The sequence below is a fragment of the Pogona vitticeps genome, chromosome 1 (assembly GCF_051106095.1).
Source record: "Pogona vitticeps strain Pit_001003342236 chromosome 1, PviZW2.1, whole genome shotgun sequence".
NCBI lineage: Eukaryota > Metazoa > Chordata > Lepidosauria > Squamata > Agamidae > Pogona > Pogona vitticeps.
Window position 1 is genome coordinate 96,782,657 of NC_135783.1, and position 27,380 is coordinate 96,810,036.

At 41.0% G+C, this 27,380-nt stretch overlaps 1 protein-coding gene and 1 long non-coding RNA gene across 2 annotated transcripts; one reads left to right on the forward strand and one right to left on the reverse strand.

Annotated features, from left to right (window-relative positions):
- Positions 1-8,143: 8,143 nt before the first annotated feature.
- On the reverse strand, positions 8,144-9,228 carry LOC140706757 (uncharacterized). The gene is made up of 2 exons (XR_012086604.2): positions 9,074-9,228; positions 8,144-8,508 (listed from the first exon to the last, which is right to left on the reverse strand). It is a non-coding gene; the product is annotated as an uncharacterized LOC140706757 (long non-coding RNA).
- OSTM1 (osteoclastogenesis associated transmembrane protein 1) lies at positions 9,160-26,995 on the forward strand. The gene is made up of 6 exons (XM_020801346.3): positions 9,160-9,934; positions 12,213-12,327; positions 17,984-18,081; positions 22,747-22,908; positions 23,746-23,911; positions 25,828-26,995. Exons 1-6 carry the CDS (start codon positions 9,542-9,544, stop codon positions 25,881-25,883), a joined length of 990 nt encoding a protein of 329 aa, XP_020657005.3. The 5' UTR covers positions 9,160-9,541; the 3' UTR covers positions 25,884-26,995.
- Positions 26,996-27,380: the final 385 nt, after the last annotated feature.

Below are 27,380 nucleotides of genomic sequence, written 5' to 3' on the forward strand. Positions count from 1 at the left end.
TGTACAGAAGATGGGCTGAGGAAAGATAACTTTTAGATGCTACCAAAAGGGGGGAAATTGAGATGATGCTTTGCCTATTTATGGAACTTGGGATCAATTAAAAAACATAGTAAGTAATGAATATATCTCAAAGTGATTGGAGACCCTGGTATATCTACTTACTGATATTTCTTCCTTCTCTTCTGCCCTAGCTTTGAATATGTGTGTGCAGTGTGTGTTAAATTCCCTTTCTTTTTCATCTCATATTCCATCTACTGTGAAGATGTGTTATTTCAGTTTCTTAATCTTTCTTTGCTTTCCACCCTTTTTGTTGACACTGTTCATTCTTGAGCTCATTCTTTCTTTCCTTTTTTTTGGTTGGGTCAATGTCATTCTTGTTTGTTGTTTTGTCCTTATCTAACCTTAAGCTTCTTATTTCTGCCTTTCATTCTTCAGCTTATTTTATGTGTGCCATAAATCTGATTATGTTACTCCTTTGCCATGTTCTTTTCTTTATTACCTAATCTCACTCATTTTCAGTCCAGTATGTCGTAATTTTTATGTTAATACACTGTAATGCTCATCACATCCTATCTTCTTCTTTATTCTCATTTTTGTGAATGTACAGATATATATGTTCTAGCATTTTCTTTCACTATAGAAATTTATCAGAGACATACAACCTTCTCCCAAGGACTGACTCAGGGGAAATCTTTTGCATTTAGTTCCCAATTCAAAATGAATTTTTGTAATATTAATTTGTCAGACAATGGCTGAAATCCTGTTGTTCATCTACACAAACTACACAGTGTAAGTTTTAGCGGTGAATTGCTGTAAATTAATAAATCTCTGTAGACAAGAAGAAGAAAGACGTGTATTTGAAAGTAGTCTTAAGTAGCCTTCCCCTGCCTGTCAATTTTCTGGCATGTTGGTCTTCACAGTCCTGAATGATCCATTGCACTGTGGAATTTGTACTCCACCTGAAAAAAGGTGCCAGATAGACAAAGGCAATTTTAAAGCAACAATAAGAGCACTTTTGAAAAAGCCAGTAGCAAATGGTAACAATCCGCATGCCATCCTCTTTAGAGTCCATTCTTTATTTCAGAATTAACAGTTAAATTAAAAAATTAATAACTATTCCATTCAGTCTCCCTTTTTCTAATATTTTAACATTAATGAATTACAGTGGTGCCTCACTTAGTGACATTAATCTGTTCCGGAAAAACATCGCTAAGCAATTTAATCGCTAAGCGATTTTTAAAAGCCCATAGAAACACATTAAAACTTGTTTAATGCGTTCCTATGGGCTTCCAAACTAACCTTAAGCGCAAATCCTCCATTGCGGTGGCCATTTTCAGTGCCTCTAAAGCGAGGCAACACAGCGGGCGGCCATTTTGTTTTCCAGTGGCCATTTTGAAAACCGATCAGCTGGCCGAAAATGGGGGCTTTGCGGTGATCGCTTCCCCACGATCATCGCAAAGCGATTTTTCCCCATAGGGGCCATCGCTAAGTGATCGCTCTGGCGATGGCCAAAACCCCATCGCTAAGTGATTTCATTGCTCAATGGAGCGATCGCTAAGCGAGGCACCACTGTATATCTAAACCCTTCCAAGTTCTGGGCCTCATGCAGACATCTAATTGAGCTTCTTTGCAGCAGCTGATCACCAGCGGGGCCTCACTGTACACTTAAAGTACAAAGTAGCAATTGGGCTTTAGCCAGAACTGTCTCACTTTTTACTGTTACTGTTGTTCAGAAGTAGATTATTAAAAAGAAATTCTTCTTCTTCCATTAACAATATTTTTTAACATGTTACACCTTGCACTTCAATCTCTACCATCTCTAATCCATGCACCTATTTGTCCAAGACTCAGCAGGCTCCAATTCATCAGAACAACCTACCATGTCTAAACATTTCATATAATAGCATCAGTCTTTAAAAACCAACTGACATTTATTGGCTGAAATCCTTTTGCTTAGTGTAGTAAGTAGACCCACTGAATCAGTGTGGATTTATGAGTCAACTTTTCCATTAAATTCCATTAATTCAGAAAGGTCTACTCTGATAATGACTTACGATGCTTAAGTAAGTCACGTAGAATAGGTTCATTTGAATCAATGGAACTTTGCAGAGGAATTGAGTCCACAAATCCACTATGATTAAATGAGCCTACTTTAGTGCATTTTACTACACAAATCCATAGGATTTTAGCCACTGATTTCCAGTCAGGAAGTCATTAGATGCTTTGGGACTTGCGAGAAGGGTTGGTTTGAGGCATTATCTATTTGTGGTTCTAAACTGAGGAGATCCCCTCCTTTCAGGCCAATAAGGTGAATTTTGAGGTAGTTCCCCCATCACACATACACACCCAGCCTGACTATGGCAGTACAGTCATACAATCAGTATTTTGTCAGCTGAATGAGTTGCATTATTATTGAAAAACATTGCTTACTATTATACTGCTACTGTGCTCATGACCACTGAAATAAAGATGATGGACGAGCCCATATAAATCATTTTCCAAAGAGTTCAGAAGTGCATATAGTTTTCAAGCACATATTATCATTTAAAACTGTGCGCCTTGAACTTGCGTCAACTAAAGGTTTGTTTTCCTTTCAGCTTTCAAGAGTCACTCTCATGTGCTTTGTTTCCTTTTTTCCAGCACTGTTTTGTTCTTTCTGTTCTTTTTGGAAGGATCATCCTGTTCTCTTGTCACAAAAGATACCCAGTATAACAGCTTTTATTTCATTTTATAACAAATGGAACAATTATGCTTTAATTAGCAGCATATGAGTAAAGCAAGCAGGAGCTTGTCAAAATCCTTAGAAATGACATACCACAAAATTGCTCAGACATGGAATCTTCTTCTTTTAAAATAATGAAAACACATTCCAATATGATTTTGTCAAAGTAGTGTGCTTATTAAAAATGAACTCTTTCCTTGCTATAGTTTCACAAAAAATGAAAAACAAAACAAAACAAAGAACCAGAAGAAAAACACTTAAAAAAAGCCAACAGGTGCATTAAATAACATTTTTATTGTATGCCATTTAAAACATTATATGCAAATATTTCAAGGCAAGAAGCAGCTTCTACAGGTGCCTTTCACATTTGAAATTAAATGTAATTCCTCTTTCCAAATTATAATTTAGAACATCTAACTCCTGCTACAAAGAATACGGTGGTCACATCAAAATCTGTCATAGCTATAATAGATCCATCATATTTTCCTGCTGGAACAAACATTCTGATTACCAAACCTAGATCATATTTTTATAAAAAAAATATTTATTCTTGCATTTTTGTAGTATATATACACTCACATTCACATAAAAACAGTCTCAAAGATACTTGAACTGTCTTTGTATAATGTCAGAACTCCAGTGGTAACAGCTGACATATAGTGAAGAAGAGGCATACATTACATGGTGATGTTTCCATAGTTTTGCAATACCCAATGATCAAATGTGACACAAACTCCTTCTAAAATTATTTATGTCTAAGATTGCATATACCATATGAGATAACTAAGCTGTAGGACCTTTTTCTTTTTCTTATAACATTTATATCCTGCTTTATTATGAAGTGCAAACATAGAACACTGCTTCTGAGTAAGACTGACAGGAAATTCCATTTAAACCAATGGAACAAAATTTTTGAAACTGACTCAACTCCCATTGCTTTGACTCTTACTGAGGCTGAAATTCAATACACACTTAAATGGAATGAATCCCACTGACTTACTTTGGGGTACACAGGCATTGCATTAGGTTTCTAAATGCAACAAATTTCAGCTGCATGAGGACAAAATATTTACCCACTTACTGATGGTCATACATATAAAAAAATTGAAGACACAAGAATCAGGTCCTCCAAACCCCTCCCCACCTCCTGAAAGCCACTTTGAAATCCAGGAAATGTTGTGCACCCAGAATATAATGCAAACACTTTGTGCCATTTTAAGATCATAGCTTTGCTTAAACTATTTCCAGAGAAAAACATCCACAAAAAAATCTGAAGCATTTAAATGAAGTAATCAATTGGTAGTATTGGATGAATTAAAAATAAAACACAAATGAGTTTTGCACAGCTATATTCCTTTTGGCATGTAAAGTATGGATCCAAAATTCTGCTTGAAGAATTAGATTCCATCCCGTTTTTTATCACACTATTGTTAACACAGTGAATCAAACAGAGATTCAAGAATCAAAGCAGGACACACAAAAAGACAAAACAATAGGAAGCAAGGAAGGAGCTTCCTTGAAGCACATGTCCCCTAGGAAACAACAACACCTTTTGGCTGATCCTTCTGCTCCAGAAGTAGCCCAGTGATCTTATTCCATAGCTGTCAACCAGATTAGAATAAATCCTCACATTTGTGGAATTTGGGGGCATTAAGGATACAAAATGAGGCTTGCTGGAAAGCTCAAAGAGTTAGGTATCGGGCTATGGAGCCACAGGTTGAGAGTCTGATTTCCCACTATGCATCTCAGGAATATAATCATCCTCTGTAACCTTAGGCAAGTTGCACAGTCCCAGAACACCCTCAAAAGAAGGGACTGGTAAGCACTTCAGAGTACTCTCCACCTAGAAAACTCTAGAAAGGGTGGCCATAGTCAGAATTGACTGGATGGCATGCAGTTATTATTATGCAGAATGTAACACAATCGGATATAAAGCAGACAGATCTTAGAAAGTAATTTTAAAAATATCATTGCAGTTAATGGTTCCAAAAGCAGTAACACCATCAATCAATTTAAAAAACACAACTCTTTTATTTTCTCCTAATTTGAAAGTAATGAAAATCAGAATGCTACGTGCTGCAAACCTGCGGTGCAAAGGGTACTTATGTGGGGAGGCAACATAAAGGTAACTAAAGTTATAGCATAAAAGAAATAACCCTTTTTTAAGTTTCATTCACAATGTATTTTAGCTATGCTTTGTTGTTACCTGCTGTCAAGCTGGAACTGACTTATAACGACCCTAATAGGGCCTTCAAGGTAAGTGAGATATTTAACCAGTGGCTTTACCAGTTCTACTTCCCCAGTGAATTTCCATGACTGAGCTGGGATTTGAATCCAAGCTTTCTGAGTCCTAGCTCATCACACTATCCACTATGCCATCAGCTGTGCTTTCTTTGTAACAAAAAGGAACGTACAGTACTGTATATTAGCAGTGTAGTTGATGTGCTGTCCTTTAAGGGGCCATAGGCTGAAAAAATTTCCAGCCTCAGTCTGTATTGTTAATCCTGGAATTAGTTGATGAGACATATTTTTAAATACATGTGTACATAATTAAAATCTTCCTTGACAAAGTCTTATGCACTCCTTGTGGATTTAAACCTTTTCTACAAAGCTATGGAAATTGCCTATACTGTGGAACTGTGTACCATATAAAGTCACTAATCTCTCCAGTTGCTTTGATTGATGAGGTCTGCTTTTTAGATAGAACAATGCATTTTGGTGTACCATAAAAAGATATTCCAAGGCAGCACCTGGCCCTGCCAGTAAACTTGTTTAACACCTGGATGTCCCAGAACTGTAGCCTCAGAGGTAACAGCAGGGTTGGGATAGTTCTCTGCAAGATAGTATCAGGCTGTCTCCCTTCTTACATTAGTGGGTTTTGGAGATGCAGACATTGTTCCCAAATGGTCCGTATGGCACTAAGCATCTTCCAGGCACTAGAGTTGTTTCTTCCTGAGGATTATTCTTTCTGAGATATTGGATGTAATGGGCTTAGCAATGTGGATATATATGTATAAGAGGTATGTACCATATTTTTCCATGTATAAGATGCTACTTTTAAAAATTGAGGGCCGTCTTATACATGGAAGTAAGCTGATAAGAGAACAAAATAGCCCATGCCTTGGCTCTTCAAACAGGCTTTCTTCAATCATGAGGCTTAGTTGCCTCCATTCACGAGGCTTAGCTTCCTCCAGTCAAAAGCCTTATGTCACTGACGTCAGCTGATGCTGAACAAGCCAATTGCAACAGTGCTCAGATACAACAGGGACTCCTAATGTCTGAATGTTCTGAGCCCAGTGGTTGAATAAAGTTAAAGTGTGATGTATAATATGACAGTACTGGTAGGTAGATGTTACCTAATTACTAAATAAAAATGTGTTCTGTTTTATATTTAAAATACTGATTTCTTAATTGGGTTAGAAAAGTGGGAGGCCTCTTATATATGGGGCGTCTTATACACAGAAAAATACGGGTCTGGATCTATAACTGGAAATATAGGCTATTTCTTTAGGCAGAGTAAAACCCACTGGATTCAATGAGATTTACTCAGGAGTATATATAATTGCAAGAATACACAGAGGAATTATACCAGAAAGACTTGGATATCCCGGACAACTCACATAGTGTGGTTGCTGACCTTGAGCCAGACATCCTGGAGAGTGAAGTCAAGTGGGCCTTAGAAAGCATGGCTAACAACAAGGCCAGTGGAGGTGATGGCATTCCAGTGGAACTATTTAAAATCATAAAAGATGACGCTGTTATGGTGTTACACTCAATATGCCAGCAAGTTTGGAAAACTCAGCAGTGGCCAGAGAATTGGAAAAGATCAGTCTACATTCCAATCCCAAAAAAGGGCAATGCCAAAGAATGCTCCAACTACTGTACAATTCACTCATTTCACATGAGTTATGCTCAAAATCCTACAAGGTAGGCTTCAGCAGTATGTGGACTGAGAACTCCCAGAAGTACAAGCTGGATTTCGAAGGGGCAGAGGAACTAGAGACCAAATTGCTAACATGCACTGGATTATGGAGAAAGCCAGAGAGTTCCAGAAAAACATCTACTTCTGCTTCACTGACCATGCAAAAGCCTTTGACTGTGTGGACCACAGCAAACTATGGCAAGTCCTGAAATGGGAGTGCCTGACCACTTTATCTCCTGAGAAATCTATACATGGGACAGGAAGCAACAGTTAGAACTGGATATGGAACAACTGATTATTTCAAAATTGGGAAAGGAGTATGACAGAGCTGTATATTAACCCCTTGCTTATTTAACTTACAGTGGTGCCTCGCTTAACGACGATAATCCATTCGAGGAAAATCGCCGTTAAGTGAAAACATCGTAAAGCAAAATAAAACCTCCATTGAAACACACTGAAACCCGTTCAATGCGTTCCAGTTGGGTAAAAACTCACAGTCCAGCGAAGATCCTCCATACGGCGGCCATTTTTGCTGCCTGTATAGTGAGGAATCCGTACCTAAACACAGCAAGGAGCCATTTTAATTACCCGGCGGCCATTTCGCAACTGCCAATCAGCTGTTAGAAAAATGTCGTTTTGCGAAGAATCGGTTCCCGAAGCAGGGAACTGATCCCCGCAAAGCGAAATTCCCTCATTTAGACCATCGTTTTGCGATCACAATTGCGATTGCAAAAAGATTGTCGTTAAGCAGATTCGTTGTAATGCAAGGCAATTGTAAAGCAAGGCACCACTGTATATGCAGACTGCATCATGCAAAATGCTGGACTGGAGGAATCCCAAGCCGGAATTAAGATTTCCGGAAAAAATACAGTATCAGCAACCTCAGATATGCGGATGATACCAGTCTGATGGCAGAAAGTTTGGAGGAATTAAAGAACCTCTTAATGAGGATGAAAGAGGAGAGTGCCAAAAATAGTCTGAAGCTCAACATCCAAAAAACTATAATCATGACCACTGGTCCCATCACTTCCTGGCAAATAGAAGGGGAAGATATGGAGGCAGTGAAGAGTTGACCTTCTTGGGCTCCATGATCACTGCAGTAGCCATGAAATTAAAAGATGACTGTTTCTTGGGAGGAAAGTGATGACAAACCTAGACAGCATCTTAAAAAGCAGAGACATCACCTTGCCGACAAAGGTCTGCATAGTCAGTGGTTTTTCCAGTAGCGATGTATGGAAGTGAAAGCTGGACCATAAAGAAGGGTGACCACCGAAGAATTGATGCCTTTGAATTGTGGTGCTGGAGTAGGTTCTTGAGAGTCCCCTGGACTGCAAGAACAAATCTATCCATTCTGAAGGAAATCAACCCTGAGTGCTCACTGGAAGGACAGATCCTGAAGCTGAGGCTCCAATACTTTGTGTCAGTGTTCCTTAGCGCAAATCGCGGTTTTAGCAGAGTGATTCGCAGTCCAGAAATGACTCACACACAGTCCAACAGCATTTCCTTCACCAACGTGTATTTACAGCAGTATTTACAGCATTCTGGCAGCATAACATGTAGAAGTGATCTTCAAGCAGGAAGAAGATACAACTGACTGTACAATTCACACATATATACATATACAGGACCAATCAGATCTATGTGCTTACTTCTGCTTCGCATTTTATCAGTTGTCGCCATCTGGATGCATGTTGTATTGTCTTCAAATACCATAATTGCTTGGTTTACTTCAATTTTCAAATCTTTGATTAATTGTTTATACCAAGTAATCTCTGAACACACTCAGACAAAGCTGCAAATTCAGCTTCACTCGTTGAAGTTGCAATGGAACTCTGCTTTCTTGATTTCCATCCCACTAGAACATCTGCAAACAATATTGCAAATCCTGAAATTGATTTCCTGTCTGTTAAGTCACCTGCCCAATCACTATCCACAAATGCTTTTAACTTTAATTCATTTGAGGGTTTTATAACTAGACATTTGTCAAGCGTTCCGTTTAGGTACCTGAATACTCTTTTTACCCCTTGCCAGTGGTTTGGGTGGGTTTTGACACGTGTTTACTCAGGATATTTACCACAGCAGCAATATCTGGTCTAGTCCAATTGGCTAGGTACGTCAGACTTCCTATTGTTGACTGGTATATCTCCTGATTTTCAAACTCCTTACTTTCGGTTTCTGACTTTTGAAAATCCACTATCATTGGAGTTTTTGCAATTTTACATTCTTGCATGTTATACTTTGTCAACATTTGTTCTATTTTCGTCTTTTGACTTAACACAAAACAAGAAAGGGACAAACAAAGGTCGAAAAACCAGGTAAGTTACTTTCTTGGACTGTAATTCAAGTACTGTTTTGAGTCCCCCCTCTCTGTTTACTACCAGAAGACAGTGAGAGAGGGTGCTGTAACGACCGGCACAAGCAAAACTCACCTCGTCTCTCCTTGCAGTGCGCGGCAGAGTTACGGTAGGGAACCCGAGGCAGGCCAAGCGCTCTTGGCCTCCCTACTCTAGTCTGTCAGGGGCCACCGCGCCTCCTCCGCTTTTGCTTCCCGCTTTCCTCCTCCGTCCCGCCTCCTCCTCCTCCCGCAGGCACCTAACCGGGCGCCTCTCGGCCACCTCTCCTCAACTCCGACGCTGCTCCTCCCGCTCAGCTCCACCCCTTCGGGAGGGTCGGCGCTCTCTTCTCCGCCCTCGCGGCGCGTCGCCCTCCTCGCGGCAGCCAATGGGACGCCGCGCCGGAGCCCGTTCTCCCTCCCCCCCAGGGAGGGGGCTGACCACTTCTCTCCGGGCCCCGCACGTGATCCATGTTCCCCTTTCAGCCGCCCGGGCCAGGGAGGGAGGCGCCGGGCTCGGCTCTGGGCTCTGGGTCGGTCCCCGGCGCGCCGTGACAGGGCGGCGATGGGCGCGGCTGCCTTCCTCTGGCTCCTGCCGGGCGTCCTGCTAGGCCTGTGCGCCGGAGAGAGACCCTCTCCCAGCCGACCCTTCTCCCCGGAAAGAGACTGGGAAGGGATGGCGAGGGGAGGCCGGCGCCTCCTCTCCCTCCTCTCCGGGGAAGCGCTGCAAGCGGCGGACGACGACCTGTCCGGGCTGGAGGCGAGGCTCCCGCGGGATCTGCTCGACTCGCAGCTGGAGCCCGAGTGCCGGGAGCTCCTGGCGGGCTTCGCCAACAGCAGCGTGAGGCTGACCGGCTGCTTGGTGCGGAGCGCCCGGCCTGTGACCGTCTGCCAAAACTGCCACCGCCAGTTCCGGGAAGTCCGGGAGCTGCTGGAGAATATCACCCGGGCCGTGGGGGTGCGTGCGTGCCTGCCTGCGCCGGCTTGAGTGGGGAGGCCCGCCAGACCCCCGTCTTCATGCCAGAGCAAAATACTGTAAAGGGAGGAGGCGGGCGGGTCGGCGGGAAGCGTGGTTAAGGGCTCATGGGGTGCCCCGTTCGCCTTGTAGGGCTGGTGCTGGCGGGAGGTTTTTTTTTTTTTTTTTTTTTTTTAAAGACAGCTAAATAGGTGCATTTTTGTGGGCTGCACTCAAGGTTATCGATTGGGTTGCATGAAATTGACGGCTGACGTTCTCCCCTCGGAAAACATGTCTCCCGGAATATGCCGCCGATCTCTTCGAGGTGCCATCAGAATTTTTGTTGGGTTTTGGTGCCAGAGGACAACAGGGCTGCCTCATCTGGAAATCCTGCCTTCTGAGGTATTGGAATGAAGGCCTGGTCTGCAATCTCACTGCTGTTGTCAGTGTTTGTCTCTGGCCCACCCAAAAATTAGTTCCCGGAATGAACGCTCACAAACATTTTAAATAATCAGGAAGTATGCTTAGTCATTTGAACAAGTCCATGACTGTTGTTGGGTAAAACCAGAGGTCTGCTTTCCGCAGATGGCAGGAAAAAAAAAGAGGGGGAGCAACTACATCTCCTACGTTCTGACAGTGGTTCCCAACCTTTTTAACCCAGGTGTTCTTGGACTGTATCTCTCAAAGCAGGTCTTCACCGCTAGCTGTGCTGGCCAGGATTTCTGGGAGTTGCAGTACCAGAACACCTGGAGACCCAAAGGTTGGGAACCACTGCTCTGGAAGGACAGAGGATCTTTGTGCTGCAGTCCGTTTCCTGATCCAATTCTCCTCCGAATGACAGATGGCATCTTGGTGGAGGTCAAGCAGTGCCCCAATTGCAGCATCGTGGACTAGACAGATATTGTTTTTGTTTGTTTGTTTTTAGAGCCTTAGTAAACCACAAGCAGATGGCATATAAACACTGGATTAAGGAATGGGATAGCAAGCTGTGAATTTGTAGCTATCAGTTTTCAGTGTCAAGAGTTCACATAGCTGTACCTACAAACTGAATGCGGTCCAGCAGTCATGTTCTGTGGCCATCCAGATGCTTGATGTTTTCACTTTTTGTGCTTGTAGGCAGGTGTCAAGAATTGCTGAATTCTTTGTGAGGTGCTATAAATCAGTGGTCCCCAACCTTGGGCCTCCAGATGTTCTTGGACTTCAACTCCCAGAAATCCTGGCCAGCAGATGTAGTGGTGAAGGTTTCTGGGAGTTGTAGTCCAAGAACATCTGGAGACCCAAGGCTGGGGACCACTGCTGTAAATGACTGGTTAGAAGTGTTCAGGCAGGTGGGTTGGAATACTTGCAGGAGGGTTTTTAAAAAATTAATTGGGAGCATTGTGTTGATCTGAACACTGGTTTGGGAAATGTTGATATGGCTCTTGCCCCTTTTGTGTGCAGTCTATTAATAGACCGTTGCTTTGGATGAGCAGGAACTTGAAAGGGGACAGGAGATGTCTTACTGTGACTGGAAAATAAGTGTGGATCTGACTCACTCTATCACGCTGAAACTGTCAGTCACATTTGGTCAGAATCAGTTCATGAGGACAGAAACACAGAACATTGAAGGGACCACAGGCCCTTTTCTGGATGGGCATCTTCATTTGGAGGAATACCAAGGGTTGAAGGGGGAGGCTTCAGATAACTTGGATCTTTGTGGCTCCAGTTTTAGAATGGCAAATTTACAATTGCTAATGTTTAATAGCATATTTATTGGAGATCTTGGAAGTGATCTGCAATAAGAAACTGGTTACTTTTCTTGGTAACAAAGTTTCAGTGAACTTCTGTTCAAAAACTGTAACAAGTGAGAACTGTATTCATTTGTTGGTGCAATCCCAGTGTTTTCTAATTACCCTAGAGGGTTTTTTTTAAGAGGTAAATTGGAATTCCAATTATATGCCATGCTTGGATCAATTCTCATCCCACCCCGAGCTGTTTCCTTCAGACACCTTGGAGACACCTTGTTGACATGGCATCCCATGGTCTAAAGACTGTGGGATAATCTTTATGAGGACTGCTGGATAAAGAATCTAGCCTTTATCCAGCAGGTGTTTAGATTCCACATTTTTTTGTGTTCTATCTAGCTCTGTGATTTTTTTTTAAAAGGAGTGTTCTATGTTCTTGGAGTTAACACAACTGAACAAAAGGAACTATATTTCTGCTGCTGATCTGCTCTTCAGCGTAGTGTATTGGTACTGTATAACATGTATGTATAACATTGTTTTCCCCCTTCTTTTTTCAGAACACAACTGAGAGTAACCACTGTGCCAGAAGTCTTTTGAAGTCAGATAGACTACAGCTAGTTGTGATCTTGTCTAATTTTTTTAATGACACGTGGAAGAAAGCAAATTGTGCGAGTATGTACTCCCTTGGGCTATTTGTTTCTCTGCTTTGTGTACATTTACCTCCATTAATCTACAATATCCAAACAACTGCATCATGTTTATTAAAGTTCCAGCATGTAAGAAGGTTTCATTGTCCTCTACAAAAAGTGACAACCGCAACAGTGGCTCTGGTTCAGCAATCACACATAGATTGGGAGTGAAACAGACAGAGGGAGGAAGCTGTGACAATTTTACCCATGTTCTCTATGCTTGGAGAGTTGTTAGTAAAAAAGGCTTTCACCCATAGCTTTCTTGCAAGAATATAAGAATGGTGAGGCGTAATGCATTTGTGATTAGCCACTTAATGCCATATCTAACATTTGAACCAAATTATCTCTGATCAGACTGAGCAATTGTTTTATTAAAATAAATTGAAATTTTGGTTGGTGTGGGTTTTTCGGGCTCTTTGGCCGTGTTCAGAACAAAGCCAAAGAGCCTGAAAAACCTACAACCACCATTAGATCCCGGCCATGAAAGCCTTCGCAAATACATTAAATTGAAATTACATTATACAGTCTTCTGGTGGATAATATAACTTCCTGGCTGTGAGTTATATTTCAGCGGATACCAGCCCCTAGTTCCTGCCATCCCTGTCCCACGGCCATGCTTGCTGGAGCTGCTGAGATCTGGAGTCCAACAGTACCTGGCAGGCCACAAATTGCTCACTCCTGCTCCAATAGGAAATCCTGAATAGATTTCCCATGTCAGTCCAAAGGCAGCATGATGTAGATTATGGAATTTCCCTAGGAATCCTGATTTGAGGATGCCATTTAAGGAAGATTGGCTGAAAATCTTACAATGATAGTTAAGAGGTCCTCGGTGGGTGTGTATGTGGACATTTCCAGCTGTTTTGCCCGTCCTTATGCAGTGCAGACTAATAGGGCCTGTGGCGGAAGGAAGTGATGAAAGAGGTGCTTAGAGGAGGAGGAGGAGGAGGAGACCTAACAGCAAAACTGAATATACATGGGACATGATGGAGAACTGGCAATCTTTACCTCTTCAGGACAGAGATGGAAAGCAGGTTGAGAGAGGAGACATGGGTGAAAGCTAGGATGAAGGCTGTTCTACATGAGATTTGGAGATGCCAACTAGTGCTTTTAGGTTACTTGTAGAAAATGTTGTTGAGATGTTATGGAAATTTGTTTGGCTTTAGGATTTATTTGTTCTCTGGCTTAGGTATAAGCTGTAGGTTTAGGACATTTCATTTGTATTGATTTATTCAGTGTGGTATGGACTGATTAGCAGTCTGAATAGCTCCATGAGTTAGGCATCTGACTGTGGAGTCATAGGTTGGGAGCCTGATTCCTCACCGTCCCTACCGGGAGAAGAACTAGCCTAGTGCAGTGCCAAAGTGCCCTTCAAAAGAAGAGAAGGACAAACCTAGAAAACCCTGGGAAAGGTTGTCATAAGTCAGAATTGACTTGACAGCATGTAATTATTATTATAATGTGGGTGATTACTGCTGTTATTATGTATTTATTTACTCTGTGCTGCTATGCTTATTTATAATTTCTCCTGTTATTTTTGTTTATTGATTTTATTTAATCATTTATCACCTTTCCTATATACAGTAACAGGATCCCAGTTAGGTTACAAAGTTGTATGAAACAATTTTAGTTTATAAGATATTTAAAACAAGTTATTTAATTAAATCAATTTAAACAATATTTAAAATTATAAGCTATTTAAATCAAACAGCAAAAATTTAGAACATTCAGACATGAAAAACATAAAAATCATTGCACTAAAACCTATGTGGGCCATGATCCTGAATCCCCAAAGGCTCTAATAAATAAGTACGTCTTGGCCTGTTGCCAAAGGGATGCCAATGTTGGTACTAATCGAGCCTTCTAGGGGAGGGCATTCCACAGTTGGGATGCTAGAGCAGAAAAAGCTTTTCCCCTTGTCTCCACATAATGAAATGCTCTCAGTGGTGGGACATGGAGGAAGGCCTGCCCAGCAAATCTTAATGATTGGGCAAGTTTATATAGGGAGAGGCACTACTGTATATAAAAGTCCAGGTCCGAAGCTGTTTAGGGTTTTAAAAATCATTGGTGACACCTTGAACTCAAATCAGAAGTGCATTGGCAGCCAGTGCAAATCCTTTAGAACTGACATTATGTGGCCTCTGAAATATGTTCCTATTAGCAGTCTAGCGGCACCCTCTGTGTCATCTTCAAGGGTAACCCCACATAGAATGCTACATATTTTTACTTGTTACATGTATTGCTATTCATTTCTATATTTCTAGCTAGTTTGCTTACAGTTTAATGTGAAAGTGACATTAAAATAAAATGATTATGATGATCTTTAAAATGCCTACGCCATGCAAATGAGCATGTCATAAATAGGTACTGTAGATAGTTGAATAATGGAATTCACTGACCCCACAGGTTTGAAACCTAAAAGACTCATGTTAAAAAGAAAAGGGATATGAATGGGAGAGAAAAACAGGAAAATTCAGGAACCAATACTTAAAGTTCCATGGTAGATCTCATAAGGATCATTCTCAATACCCTCAGTTTGTAGAAGGAAATCGTTCAGTCTTAACTGGACTCCTAACTGAGTCTGTGGATAGAGGTCCTATCATTCCATCACTCCCTCTACTCAAAACTCTTGTTTAACTAAATATAAAAATCTTAGTCCATAATACTAACAGACTAGAAGTGCATTTATTGATCTTAGTTTTCCATGTGCTCTTGTACAGTTTTAAAATATGAATAGTGTGATTGGATTCGTTGGTTGACGTGTGCGACCCCTGTGGTGGCGCGGAAAGGAGAGTCGGAGGCTGATCTTTATTCTTAACACAACTGGATTTATTACTGAACAAACTTAACTCCATGGGTTCAAAAGGGTCCATCAAACTGAGTTCAGGCAACAAATGATAACTTCGCACCTTAACATCTGGTGTCTTAATGTCGCTCCTTATTGAGGGGCCAGACCAAAACGCTCCCGGTCGGTCGTGGGCCTCAATGGTGTGCTCCTCACCGCGCACACGGTCCCGCAGCAGGGGTGTCTCGCCCAGTCTCCCTCTTGCTGAGGCTGGAGAAAAGAGGGACTGGGACGGATCACCCTCCTCCCCGCACATTGGTTGCGCGGATACACCATTGCCGTCCATTCCAGAGGCTCTAGGTCTTCCCCTTGTGCACACGAGTCCTTTGGTTCAGGCAACAGTCCTCCCCCAACTTGGAGGTTCGGGAACTCTTTAAGAAGTGTGGCAAATCCCTCTTGCCCAGCACTCCATTCCGTTTGCACACCTCAGTCTATCCTTTCTGGTGTTACGCCCGTTAGGATTCTAAAACTTTGCGCACCCTTTTCCTCTTTTATATCTCCCTCCCACACAGTTAAGACCAGCTCCTCCCCCTTTTCGTCAGCCAGACACACCTCCCAACGATTCCCTCCCTATACCCTCTATACATCCATGTCCTTCCTCTGTTCTCTGCTCCATGGAGGACGACACACTGGTCCTCTCTCCTTCACAAATAAAAACACAAGATGTCTATTAAGTGTTGCTTTGCTTCTTATATGTAAATTGCATGTAACTTGATGTTTCAGAGGAACTATATTATTTTATCTCTGATGCATTGTTTTTATGCATTTCATAAAATTGAGTATCTTGTTCATCTTGATTTTTGTCATTGACTATCTTCTCCTTCGGTCTCTTATTCCTTCTTCAAGGCAGTAGTGATTCTTTTTTTTTTTAATCTGCAGTGGATGAATGGCTGATCAGGTGCCCCCCATTAGACTTCAGCACACATACACAAATTGAAGCCAGTTCTAAGAACCTTTATATTCATCTTGTTATATATTTGTTGGGATTCATGGATATATTGAGCTTTCTGATGCATTTGTTCTTGGTGGGCAAACCTGAACTTGCTGCAGTGTAATATGTGAAATTGTATTCACAAGTTTTATATGTAGAAAATAGCATTTTCAATGTTAGTGTCAGCTTTGGGCCACGGTGTGTCTCCAGTTGCTAGTGCAGTATATTGTCCGTGCCCACATTGTCTGTGTCTAAACTGTGCCCTTCACTACTACTAATCTTACTGTTTCCTTTGATAATGTCAGCCAGAAGTGTGGGAAACAGCCCAGTTGATTTGTGAGATTGGCACATATGGGCCCTCTCTGTATGTCTGTGAACATGCCTTTGGAGCCTGAATTTATTTTACATTTTGTGTTTGAACACACAGAGAAATGAGATATAAACATTTTATATAAACTAAATAAAAAGTATGAGATATTTTTTAAGAATATTGTCCTGCAGTTTTGGGGGAAAATCAAAACTTAAGATTGAGCCTGTTCATCTGTAACACTAAACAGAGGTGGCTACTTGAGAGTTTATTGCACTCTGTAGCCCCCTGCTGGAATGGTTGGGGTCGTTCTAAAAAAACATATACTAAATGACATTCTTGTTAGAGTGTTCCAACCTGTTCCTAATAGGTACCAGTCCTTCCCAGATTGCTCTAGGATTGGAGCCTACTGTTTCTTTGGAAGAATTTCCATTTGTCCAGTTGTCTTGATGTGCAATTGCCTGGATCACTTCAGTAAAAATTCGCCAATATCATGAAGTGGTTTAATAATAAGCGTGCCACTTCTGGATATTGGCAGATTAATCACTTCCCCTGCTCAGTTGACAACACCATAATTCACTTAATTATCTTGGCACAAAGTCTTGGCAATTTTTTGCATTTGAAGAAATGGGCTGCTGTCCATGTAAACTTACACCAGATAAAACATATTTGCCTTTAAGGTACCATAAGACTCTTTGTTGACACTTCTCCCTTGTTGCCCTCCTTTCAATTCAGTCAGTTGCCAAATCGTGTCACTTCATCCTTCTCAGCAGTACAAATATACAGCCCTTCTTCTCTGTTCATTCAGTAAGAAAACATGCTCGTGTCTTGGTCAGCTCTAACACTGAATACTGAAATGCTTTCTTTCAGTTTCTGCTGTCTCACCTTGATCCACTCACATCTGTTTCTTCAGAGTTATTCTTCCCTTGTGTTTCTCTGACCATGTCACTCCATTCCATAAATCTCTTCACCAGCCCTCAGTTTGTTGCAAAGTCCTATGTAGGGATCTTTTTTTTACCCCAAAAGGTTTCCACAGCCTTGCCCTCCACATCTCTCTGTGCTTCCATCCCAACATTATCCTGTCTCTGCCCATCACTCTTTGCCACCCTTAGATATCTGCTGCTCCCTGACAGAACTGCACTCCCTTCCACTGCCCATTGTCCCTGAAATTCTGCCTTCAAGAATTCCTGTTGTGCCCATTTCTCGTTTCCTATACGCTTCTCCTCAAAGTACACTGTTGAATTATCCCCTAGAGTCCTTACATCAGTTAAATCAAAGTACTTGTAGCAGAAATGCCGCACACAGTATTTTTCCCTGATTACCAGTGCCTTCACTCTTCCCTTCTATTTCCCTCTTCCTCTTCTCTTTCTTTATGTCTATTTTACACTCCACACCTGCTGTTTGTAAAGTGTCTTCCATGTTGGTGACCCTTAAGAAATAGATTATATCAGCAGCATCCTGAAAGTAAAATGAGTCTTAAAAATGAACAGCTTTGGCTTAAAACAACTTTTTGGAAATAAATTCCAGGATAGAGTGACATGTTTATCTTCTCTTCACAGATTGCTTAAAGAATAATGGTGAAGGATTATCAAATAGTACAGTGACATTCCTGGCCTTATTCAACGAATCATTGGCATGCTTTGAACGAAACCTCCAGGTACTTGTTCGGTTTATGTGAGGGTATAGTTGAGCCCTCTAATTGTATGGTGAAGATGTTTTTTTCGCCTCCAGAGCAAGATGCAGCGAATATAATTCGCAAGCTCCTGTGCAGTTTAGGCAGGTAAAACAATTATCTTTAAAACGCAGGTGTTCGCAACTGAGAAAACAAAATGCATTCTAATTAATGTTCACCTTCATTTCATATGCAATTATGGTGCTGTTTGGTCTCACAATAGTTGGTAATTATATAGGAAGAGTCGGGTAATCTCTGCATATGGTAAATCACTTTCTTTCCTTATTCTGGGCCTTGTCACCTCCTGATTTAACTGCTGGGGTCCTCTGTTATTTTGTTTTAGGATGAATTCAGTCATAGATGCCTAACTGACTGAATACATTTTAAAAAGTTGAGTTTTAATATGTCTGCACATGAGCTGCTAAAAACTATTAAATTTGTTGTCACGAGGTATAGTGATGGCTGTCTGCTTGGAACACAAGGAGACGTAGGCAGTTGTACTCTCGTCCTATAACAGGGTTCAAAAGTTGTGAAATAATGAGCAGCAGCAAATGGAATAGTGGATGGAGTTGCATTGATTGACAAGTGAGAATTTTCATTGAAGAAACTGCAGATAGATGAAGGAGCAGAGAGAGAGAGAGGGCAGAGTTAGAAGGATTCGGGGCTGGGGCAAGGGAGGGAAGAAACTCTTCAGACATTCAGAGTGAATTCATGAATAGAACAAGCCTCTCCCCAGGGTGCAAACTCCCAGTGTCTCTTGACAGAGCACTTCAGACCTTGGATGCCATGAACATGAATACATATTATTATTATTATTATTATTATTATTATTATTATTATTATTATTATTATTATTATTATTATTATTATTATTATTATTATTATTATTATTATTATTTATATTTATATTTATATTTATATTTATATTTATATTTATATTTATATTTATTTATTTATTTATTTATTTATTTATTTATTTATTTATTTAATTTATATGCCTCCCACACTACCCAAAGGTCTCTGGGCGGCTTACAGCATTTAAAATACAATAAAGATATGTACAATTAAAATACAATTAATATATATATAAAATTGCCATCAGACCCACAGCTAATATTATTTCAGTTAAAAGCCTTCTGGAACAGGAAGGTTTTGACCTGGCGCCGAAATGTCATCAGTGTCGGCGCCAGATGAATCTCAGTCGGGAGGGCATTCCATGGTCTGGGGGCATATGAAAGCCTTTGTGTGACCAAGAGCCCCGGGATCTCCATGTTGATCACAAACTGGTTGGAAAAGTCTCCTCCAAAGGGTTATTTGTGTCCCTATAAAGCAACTGCCTTCCCATCCCCTCCTCAACTCCGGTGCACCCTGCAACGGTGCTCGCCTGAACCCCTCTGCATGTAGGGTTCCTTGCAGAGGGCAGTAGCAGGCTCAACTTTACATCAACCCCAGGATCTGTAAGCAGTCTGGGTAGGCCTACTCCACCATTTTTGTCCCATTCTTTTGGGAGGGCTTTTGGAATAGTGCTTACACAAGATTCCTGGAGGCATGCGGAACCAACTCTTAGTACTTTGGGTCCACTGGCTTCCCTGTAGTTCAAGGAATGTTGGTTGGGCATGCAAAAATGGATGGCAAAGCTCCAGGTGACTTCCAGTGGAGGTGGCCTGCAGCCTGGGTAGAATTAAAATGATATGTACTTCATCTCTGTCATTTGGCAATTATATCTTCAGGCTCAACTGGGATCTGAAAAATGAGCCCCATTGCTTTCTAGAGAAAAATGTGACCAGATAGATGTACTTAGTAGCTCACGTCCACACTTGTAATGTTAAACATTGGTAGCCTGTTCAACACTGTGAATGTTTAAATAATCCTAGCAGCAACCTTTTGCCTGTAACCTCATTCTAATAAAGAATGTAGGTAATTTTCAGTGCATGTATCTCTTCCCTCCCTTCCCCTGTTTTGTTGTTGATCATAGTATCGAATGTTAAAATGTGCTGTTGTGATGGGTTCTGAGGTACCAAAACAAACCACCTATTGTTGATGTACAGTCATTAGTGTAACTGTTTTGCATTTATGTTGGAAGAGATAGTAGCTGTTGAATAATGAGTGTTGTCAGCAGGAGGTAAATGAAAAGAAAAAGCACAGGTTTGACAAACATGGGTATACTGACAGCTGGGGAAAATACAAATGGAGTTCACCCAATGCCTTACAAATAAGCCTCTATTTAGTGTGTTTGTAAAGTAGTACAAGATGACTCTTTCCACATCCCAAATATGCTTTTTTTTTTTTAAACATAGCTTCCTCTTAATGTGTCTGCGTTCCTGATTTAAGTTTTTCTCCTTCGGCACCACCACAGATGACAAATGAGTTTCTTCCACCTGTATGTAGCATGTCGTATAGCAATTGCCACATATCACTATCCTCATTTGTCTCTTAGTTTTAGAACCTGAGAAATCAGGAGAAAATGCTGGTTTTGCAGCTAGTTATATGTAAAAAGCAATAATTCCAACTCTTGCTTGTCAGAAGAAGCCCAACTCCGATTTCTGAGTATTTATTTATTTATTTAATTTATATACCCCCCCATCTGGCCAAAAGTTACTCTTTGCAAAGTTGATACTCCTTGAGTATGTGCAGCACCTCAAATACGCTTATGTGACCTAGATTATTACCATCATTTTTATGATGGATTTGAGATTGGCTATAGGCATTAAGATGAGATCTGGGAGGCTGCATAATGTGAATTTAGGTGGGACAGTCATATGTATTCTAAGCATTCTGGCTTTATGTGTCACAGCAGGCCACAGCAAGTTAAATGAGGTGGGCCAGGATGGATTATGCGCATGGCAAGTCTTTTGTAATCACCTTATTAGTTTTAAAAGGAAGAACCAATATCTGTAGCAGCTCCAGCATGGCATAAGTAATCTGGCCACAGGGGCACATGCCTTAGTTACATCCCATTTGTGTTGTTATAATGCACTTCTAACACTTTCCAAAAGGCTACTTTCAGTGGGTTCAGGATACTGCAGCTAGACTCCTGGCTGGATCTGGTTTTAACTTAAAAAACCCTAAACTAGTGATTCCCAACCTTGGGTTCCCACATGTCCTTGGACTAAAACTCCTAGAAGCCTTTACCACCAGCTGTGCTGGCCAGGATTTCTGGGAGTTGTAGTCCAAGAACGTCTGGGGACCCAAGGTTGGGAACCCCTGCCCTAAATGACGTAGATTTAGGCTTTTGGAGGGACTGCCTCTCTCCATGGGAGCCTTCTTTGAGGGAGGCTTTTCTCTTGGTCTCACCCCTCCCTCCCCCCCCAGGCACAATGGGTGCAGACATGGCTGAGGGCCTTTTTGATGGCTGCTCCCAGGCTGTGGAATTCCCTTTCACAGGAGATGGCACAGGTTTTTAAATATGTAAAATTTTTGGAGGATGTGATTTTAAGGGGATACTTGTCCTTTTAAATTAATTAATTTAAAAGGTGGTTTATTTAAAAGGCATTTTATTAATTTAAAAGGCATTTTATTAATGCATTTTAATGGGGTTTTGTATTGTGCCTTTCAATAATTTGTTTTTTAAATAGTGTCATTTTAAAAATATCTCTAATTGTTTGAATAGTTTTGTTTTTAAAATCATTTGTAGGCTGCCTTGAATCCCTCTATAGGAGAAAGGCAGGGTAGAAATTAAATAAGTACATGAGTAGGTGAGAGGTCCTGTTTAGGGACCTGCAATCCAGTGGGTCGAAGCCCCCGCCTGGTCCAGGAATGTCCTGTTTCAGATCCTACCATCGGTGCCAGAGGAAGATCTGCACCCACATGGTTTTTTATGGACATAATACGGGACCATACAATGAGTATGGTCCCATTCTCTCATCGTAAATGTTTTCCAGCCAGCAGGACATGGGGTTAGAATGACTTTGTTTAATATGGGATGTTGTTGGGTGTACGGGATCATTAAAGGGGACGACTCAACAAACTGCAAGTTTCATTCTAGAAAGTGAAGGCTTTGCTCCAGTATCCTTTCTGCTGTTGTAAATAGATAGGGTGGGTGGATGGGGGTTGGATGTATTCTGAATTCTGAATTCTTTTGTGGGGATTTTTTTATAAACAAACAAACAAACATGTTCTTCCAGAACACTTCACGAAACCTTGGGAAATGGGTAGGGGAGGAGAAAAATGTTCAGAATTCAGTTTGGTCAGATGTAACAGGCTCAGGATCTGTGGTAACTTCAGTTTCACATTTTCTTTGGGAGTGAACTATAGGTAAGAGGCCATCAGGTTAGATCTACAGGGGTATGGAATAATTTGCCTATCTCTGCTGCTATATACAAAGTGCATGACACTATCAGCTGTTAGGTTTTGCAATGTCTAGCCTGTTGTAGAGTTCTGAAAGACTCAAAAGTCTCGATTTTTTACTTTAAAAAAAGGAGGTGGCACAGTGGAGGGGCAAATTTTGTACAGTATTACTGCACGGTATGTATGTACACACATTTATGTTAATATTGTTCTTATTGTTTTTCTTGAATTAATAAACATATTTTTTAAAAAAAGAAATGAAAGGAAAAGAAAAGCAATTTCCCAATTTTGCCTTTTGATTTTATGTATAGATCACATAATTAAGGGTTTTTTAAAATTTATTTTTTCTGATTATACCTGTAGAGGCCAGAAGACAATTTGCTGTCAGGTAACCAGTCAGACGTATGCAAGAACTGCAATGAAACATATAAAAAATTGAATGACATGTACAACAATATGGAGAAGAGTGGGCAGAAAGACGAATCTGGAGAACAGTTTCATTTGTGCATCGATGTCGAAGATGCTGTGTGTATTCTTGTCATTCTTTTTATGTTCTGCGCCATGACTGTATCATTATCTGCTGTCTATTTTAATTAGTTATCAATTGTGCATGAAGCTTTTGTATTTCCTGGGCTGCCAGTTGGGCACCTGGTTGCATCTTCAGTTACTCAGCCGGGGGAAAGACAGAGCGCACAACAGACAGCCTGGGTACGTAGCATGGATGACCTGATTTCCCATCCTTGCTTGCAGGACACAGTAGGATTTTAGCCATAAGTTTATGTTCAAACAAATACTCCAAATGGTTTACGCCCAAAATAATGTAATGATAGTGTGTGTAACCCAGTGCATAGGAATGATAAGCTGCTGTAAAAATGACAAAATAGGACAAAACTGATAAAGCAGGAGGAGGCGATCCTTGTCCTTTGTTCCTTCTTGGTAGGTAGCCTGATTGTAACTTAATGAGGGATAATTTCACAGTTTTGCAGTGTAGCTGTATCTTCTTAATTACTTTTACATTATGGGGTGTGTAGCCTCCCTAATTTGAGGGAGGAGAAATTTCACACTGATTGGAGACTGGTGCAGCTAATAGTACCTCACAGGAGAAAACCTGCAGATAATGCTTCTACAGCCATTTGGTTCAGAAGCACCTTCGGCTATAACAGAGAATTTGGCATTCAGAAAGGTTACTTTGGCTGCCTGTTACTCAGATTGTTTAAACTACACCCAGAAGATAATTGGAGCCCTGGAATGCATTCATTCCTGAACCTTTTGATGTCTGCATGAATACTGATGATTTTCTACAAGGGACAGATTTTTTTTATTCTACTTTATATTTTTACCATGAATTCCTTTCCTTGTTAGATGAACATCACTCGAAGGCTTTGGAGCACAACATTCAATTGTTCCGTCCCATGCAGTGATACAGTGCCAGTGATTGCAGTGTCTTCGTTCATCCTCTTTTTGCCAGTTGTTTTCTACCTGAGCAGTTTCCTTCACTCAAAGCAGAAAAAACGTATCCTGATGCCATGTAAGTAAAACTGTCCATTATGTTGAGTCTACTTAAGAAAAGGAAAAAGAAAAAGCCCCCAACAACCCAGTGGTGTGTGGTAGCCAAACTATTTGCATGTGGCCCTTTGGTAACAAATCTGGCAAGACCCACAACTGTTAGGAATTGCTACTTTGAGATCTGCACTGCAGTTGCCTCAGCTTGACTTGAACAGAACTGATGTGGAACTAGTAACTGGATTCAGTAGCTCTCAGTGGTTCATCCTAGTACACACAGGCCAAATTCCTACTGCGTAACAAAAGCAAAGTTGTGTCAGCTTTGGTCTGTTCCTTTGGGTAAAGAAAGATTCCCCGCTGTAATTCTTGGGCCTGTGTGCCCCTAAGAATCACTGCAGGGGCAGTTGGTTTACCTGTGAGGAAAAGATCAGAGCTTAAAACTTTGCTTAAGTTTGAATCCGCTTGTAAAGCCAGCCAGGTGGGCACTCCTCTCTGCATCTCGTGAGACTTGAGTTCTACAGTGTCATTGTGAGCTGTGTGAAGAAGCACTTCATTTTATCTCTCCCGACTCTCCTGCCCTTCAGTAGCTTACACTCCTGCCTGACATCATGAAAGTACCAAGTTGGTGTGGGTGTTTGAGTTTCTGCCAAAACTCCAGGGAAGAAATGCAGGTGGTTGTGACTTTGTTAAACCAAACAGACAGCATTGGGATCTGGTTGTTCTGCTTTATTGGAAGTGTGCTAGAATGGACAATATCAGGTGACATGAATCGCTTTCTGAGCCAGAGGTCTGGAGGGCTAGTGGCTAGCTGGAAAGGAGTAACCACTGGAATGAGCCTGAAGTCAGCTTGTCCTGCTTTTTTACAGCAATGGTTGATGGGTAGAGGGTGGGGAAATGGCTATACCTTATGAGGCCATGGCAGATGGCCTCAGCTGCGCAGTTGCCATAGCAACATGTGGACCAAACCTGGATAAAATCAGATCCCATTTTTCTTTCACAAACATAAAAATATGTTTATACAAATGTTATGAGACTAGAACCTGATATAGCCGACATACTTTGCAGGATCACACCTGTTTGAATGCCATAACTGTAGCGTTTAAGGTATTTTGGACATTGTCCTGTCTAAATGCAGGATGCAACTACAGCAACCTTAACAAATTGCCCCACCAAAATGGTTTGTTCCTTTGTCGACTCTTCTTTCCATTAGGACATTTTCCTTAAAGTTTAGCCCCACCCTGCTTTGCTTCCATGTCTAAGGGTATTCTTTGAAAATCCGTTGCATAAATTATAGTCTAGCCCTTATTGGTTTAACTAGAGTTGCTCATCAGTCTCAAAACTTCCTTCACTGAATCTAAGGCTCTGGCTTGTATTGGAAGGCCCTCTGGGGATGTCAGAGGAGCTGAAGCTGTAAGACCAGAGCAGCCTGAAGGAATCTAGTGAGGCTTAGACAACCCATGATGTTGCAGAGGAGTTTCCTTGTAATGAAAGGTTATGCTGCAGGCCAGAAGGAGAGAAGAGAAGAAGAGCTTTAGGAAGTCAGATATGACCTTGAAGGATCTCCTTGCTTGTCTCTCTGTTATGGAGAATGGCTGTTGGTGGGAAGCCTCCAGCAGCCTGTGTTCAGACCCTTCACAGAATGGATTTTGTCTGGGGGTGGGTGGGTCAGAGGGTGCTACTCCTGCTCTATGTTGTCTTCTTTCTTCCTGAATTGATACAATCAAAGAGAATCCATATCTTGTGATTCTGCTGCATGTATAGCAGAATCCCATATAGCGTTATAAGGTGTATTTGCATGCAAGGTTCTGCCATGTGGAAATATTTATTTTGGTATGGTTGCTAGTTTGGCTCTCTTATGCGAGTGTCCTCTATCAAGATGAATATAGAATGAGGCTTTGTTGCTGTGGGATTCTTAAAACTTTCTTCTTCTTCTCTTTCTAGCAAAGCGGTTCCAATCAAATGACAGTTCTGTGAACATCCAAGAGAAAAGGAATTGAGCTGACAGAATGCAAGCCGCATTGGGACATATTTTAATTGCTCTGGAGGAGATGATTACAGTTTAGCCTTTCACTGGATGGTAGCAAAATGTTGTGTGACTCTGAGACGGGTACATGTAGTAATGTGGCAAAGGTTTTCATTGAGGTACTGTTTATCACTTTGAATGTGGAAAGGACATCATGGAAGTACACCCCCCCCAGCCCCAGGATTTTCTTCTTACATGCTTTTATGACTGGGAACTGTCTAATATCAATATCAATAATATGCACTTGTTTTCATTATACATTCCTAGCTGACTTTCTGTTTAAGCTGGAGGGATAAAAATCTAATTATAATGTCCGCATGCCATGAACTTGAAGGTTCACAATTTTTATTACTATTCATTACCATTCTTCTTTGTCTGTAACTTGTATGTGTGTGTTCTTAAGATGTCATAAGAAAAAAAAGTAGAACTTCTGCCTTAACTCCTAACAATTTTTGCAACTTTACATAATAGATATTTGATGTTATTCTTTAATTGGATCATTTCTTTAACAGCTACTCAACTAAGTGAAATAGGGTGGGGTGCTTTTTTTAAAAAAACACAGTATGTTACTGTGGGCAACAGAGTTGCTAGAACTACTGATTTTCTGAATGTGTGATATTAGTGTGAAATTAGTGGAAACATAGGGGCAGGAATGTTCTGTCCCTTGAAGCTGCCTGAAGCCAAGGACCAATAATCTAAATTTTCTATAAGCTTTATTCCCTTGGGTCATAGCTGTTACAAAGGCAGGAATTGTGAGGACTGTTCTAAATTGGATTGGTTACTTAATTGGACTCATTTCCTCCCATCTCCAAACCAGCCCTTCCAAAACTGGTTGCATCTAAATGTGTTAGACTACAACTCTGAGGATCCCCCACCCAGCCTCACGGGGAAACCTGGGACTTTGTCCAACATATACGAGGAGAGTGGTATGATAGGGAAGGCTGCCCCAAAGCTAATCTTTATGAAGTGTCTTTATATTTACACTGTATGCATATATATTTGTAAGGATTTCAACAGTATTTTGCTACTTTTGTATATATTGCCTTGGGTAAATTACAGTAAAATTAAGTCACTGGATATTTTGAATTTTGCTTCAGTTGAACTTATTTGAGCCTAAGGAAAAATGCAGAATGGGTTTACATGCATTTTATGAAAGTAGAGATTTTTTTTACGCAGATTCTTTTTTTCTTTTGCAAATTTCTAAATATGACTGAATTTTAGCAATAAAGGAAATGGGTGTATTTTTCTGTTGTTCCAATGACATATAAAATATGCTTAGACATTCAGACATTCAAGGATCTCAGACATTCAAGATCTATATTTGTGGCAGAACTTAGCTGTCTGAATGGAACAGGTACATTTATGGTTCAGTTGTAATATTCCTTGACACTCCAGAATGTCATTGGCAGAACAGAGAAATGTTAGTTTTTTAGACTGATGTTTCCAGAATCTCTTAGTCAGTGACTGTTCC

Bases quoted from the DNA above. Each gene is read 5' to 3' on its own strand.
- OSTM1 (XM_020801346.3), top strand. From the start codon at position 9,542: ATGGGCGCGGCTGCCTTCCTCTGGCTCCTGCCGGGCGTCCTGCTAGGC. The intron at 18,082-22,746 runs GTACTTGTTCGG...TTATACCTGTAG, and splicing joins GCTTTGAACGAAACCTCCAG to AGGCCAGAAGACAATTTGCT. The intron at 22,909-23,745 runs GTGTGTATTCTT...TTTCCTTGTTAG, and splicing joins GCATCGATGTCGAAGATGCT to ATGAACATCACTCGAAGGCT.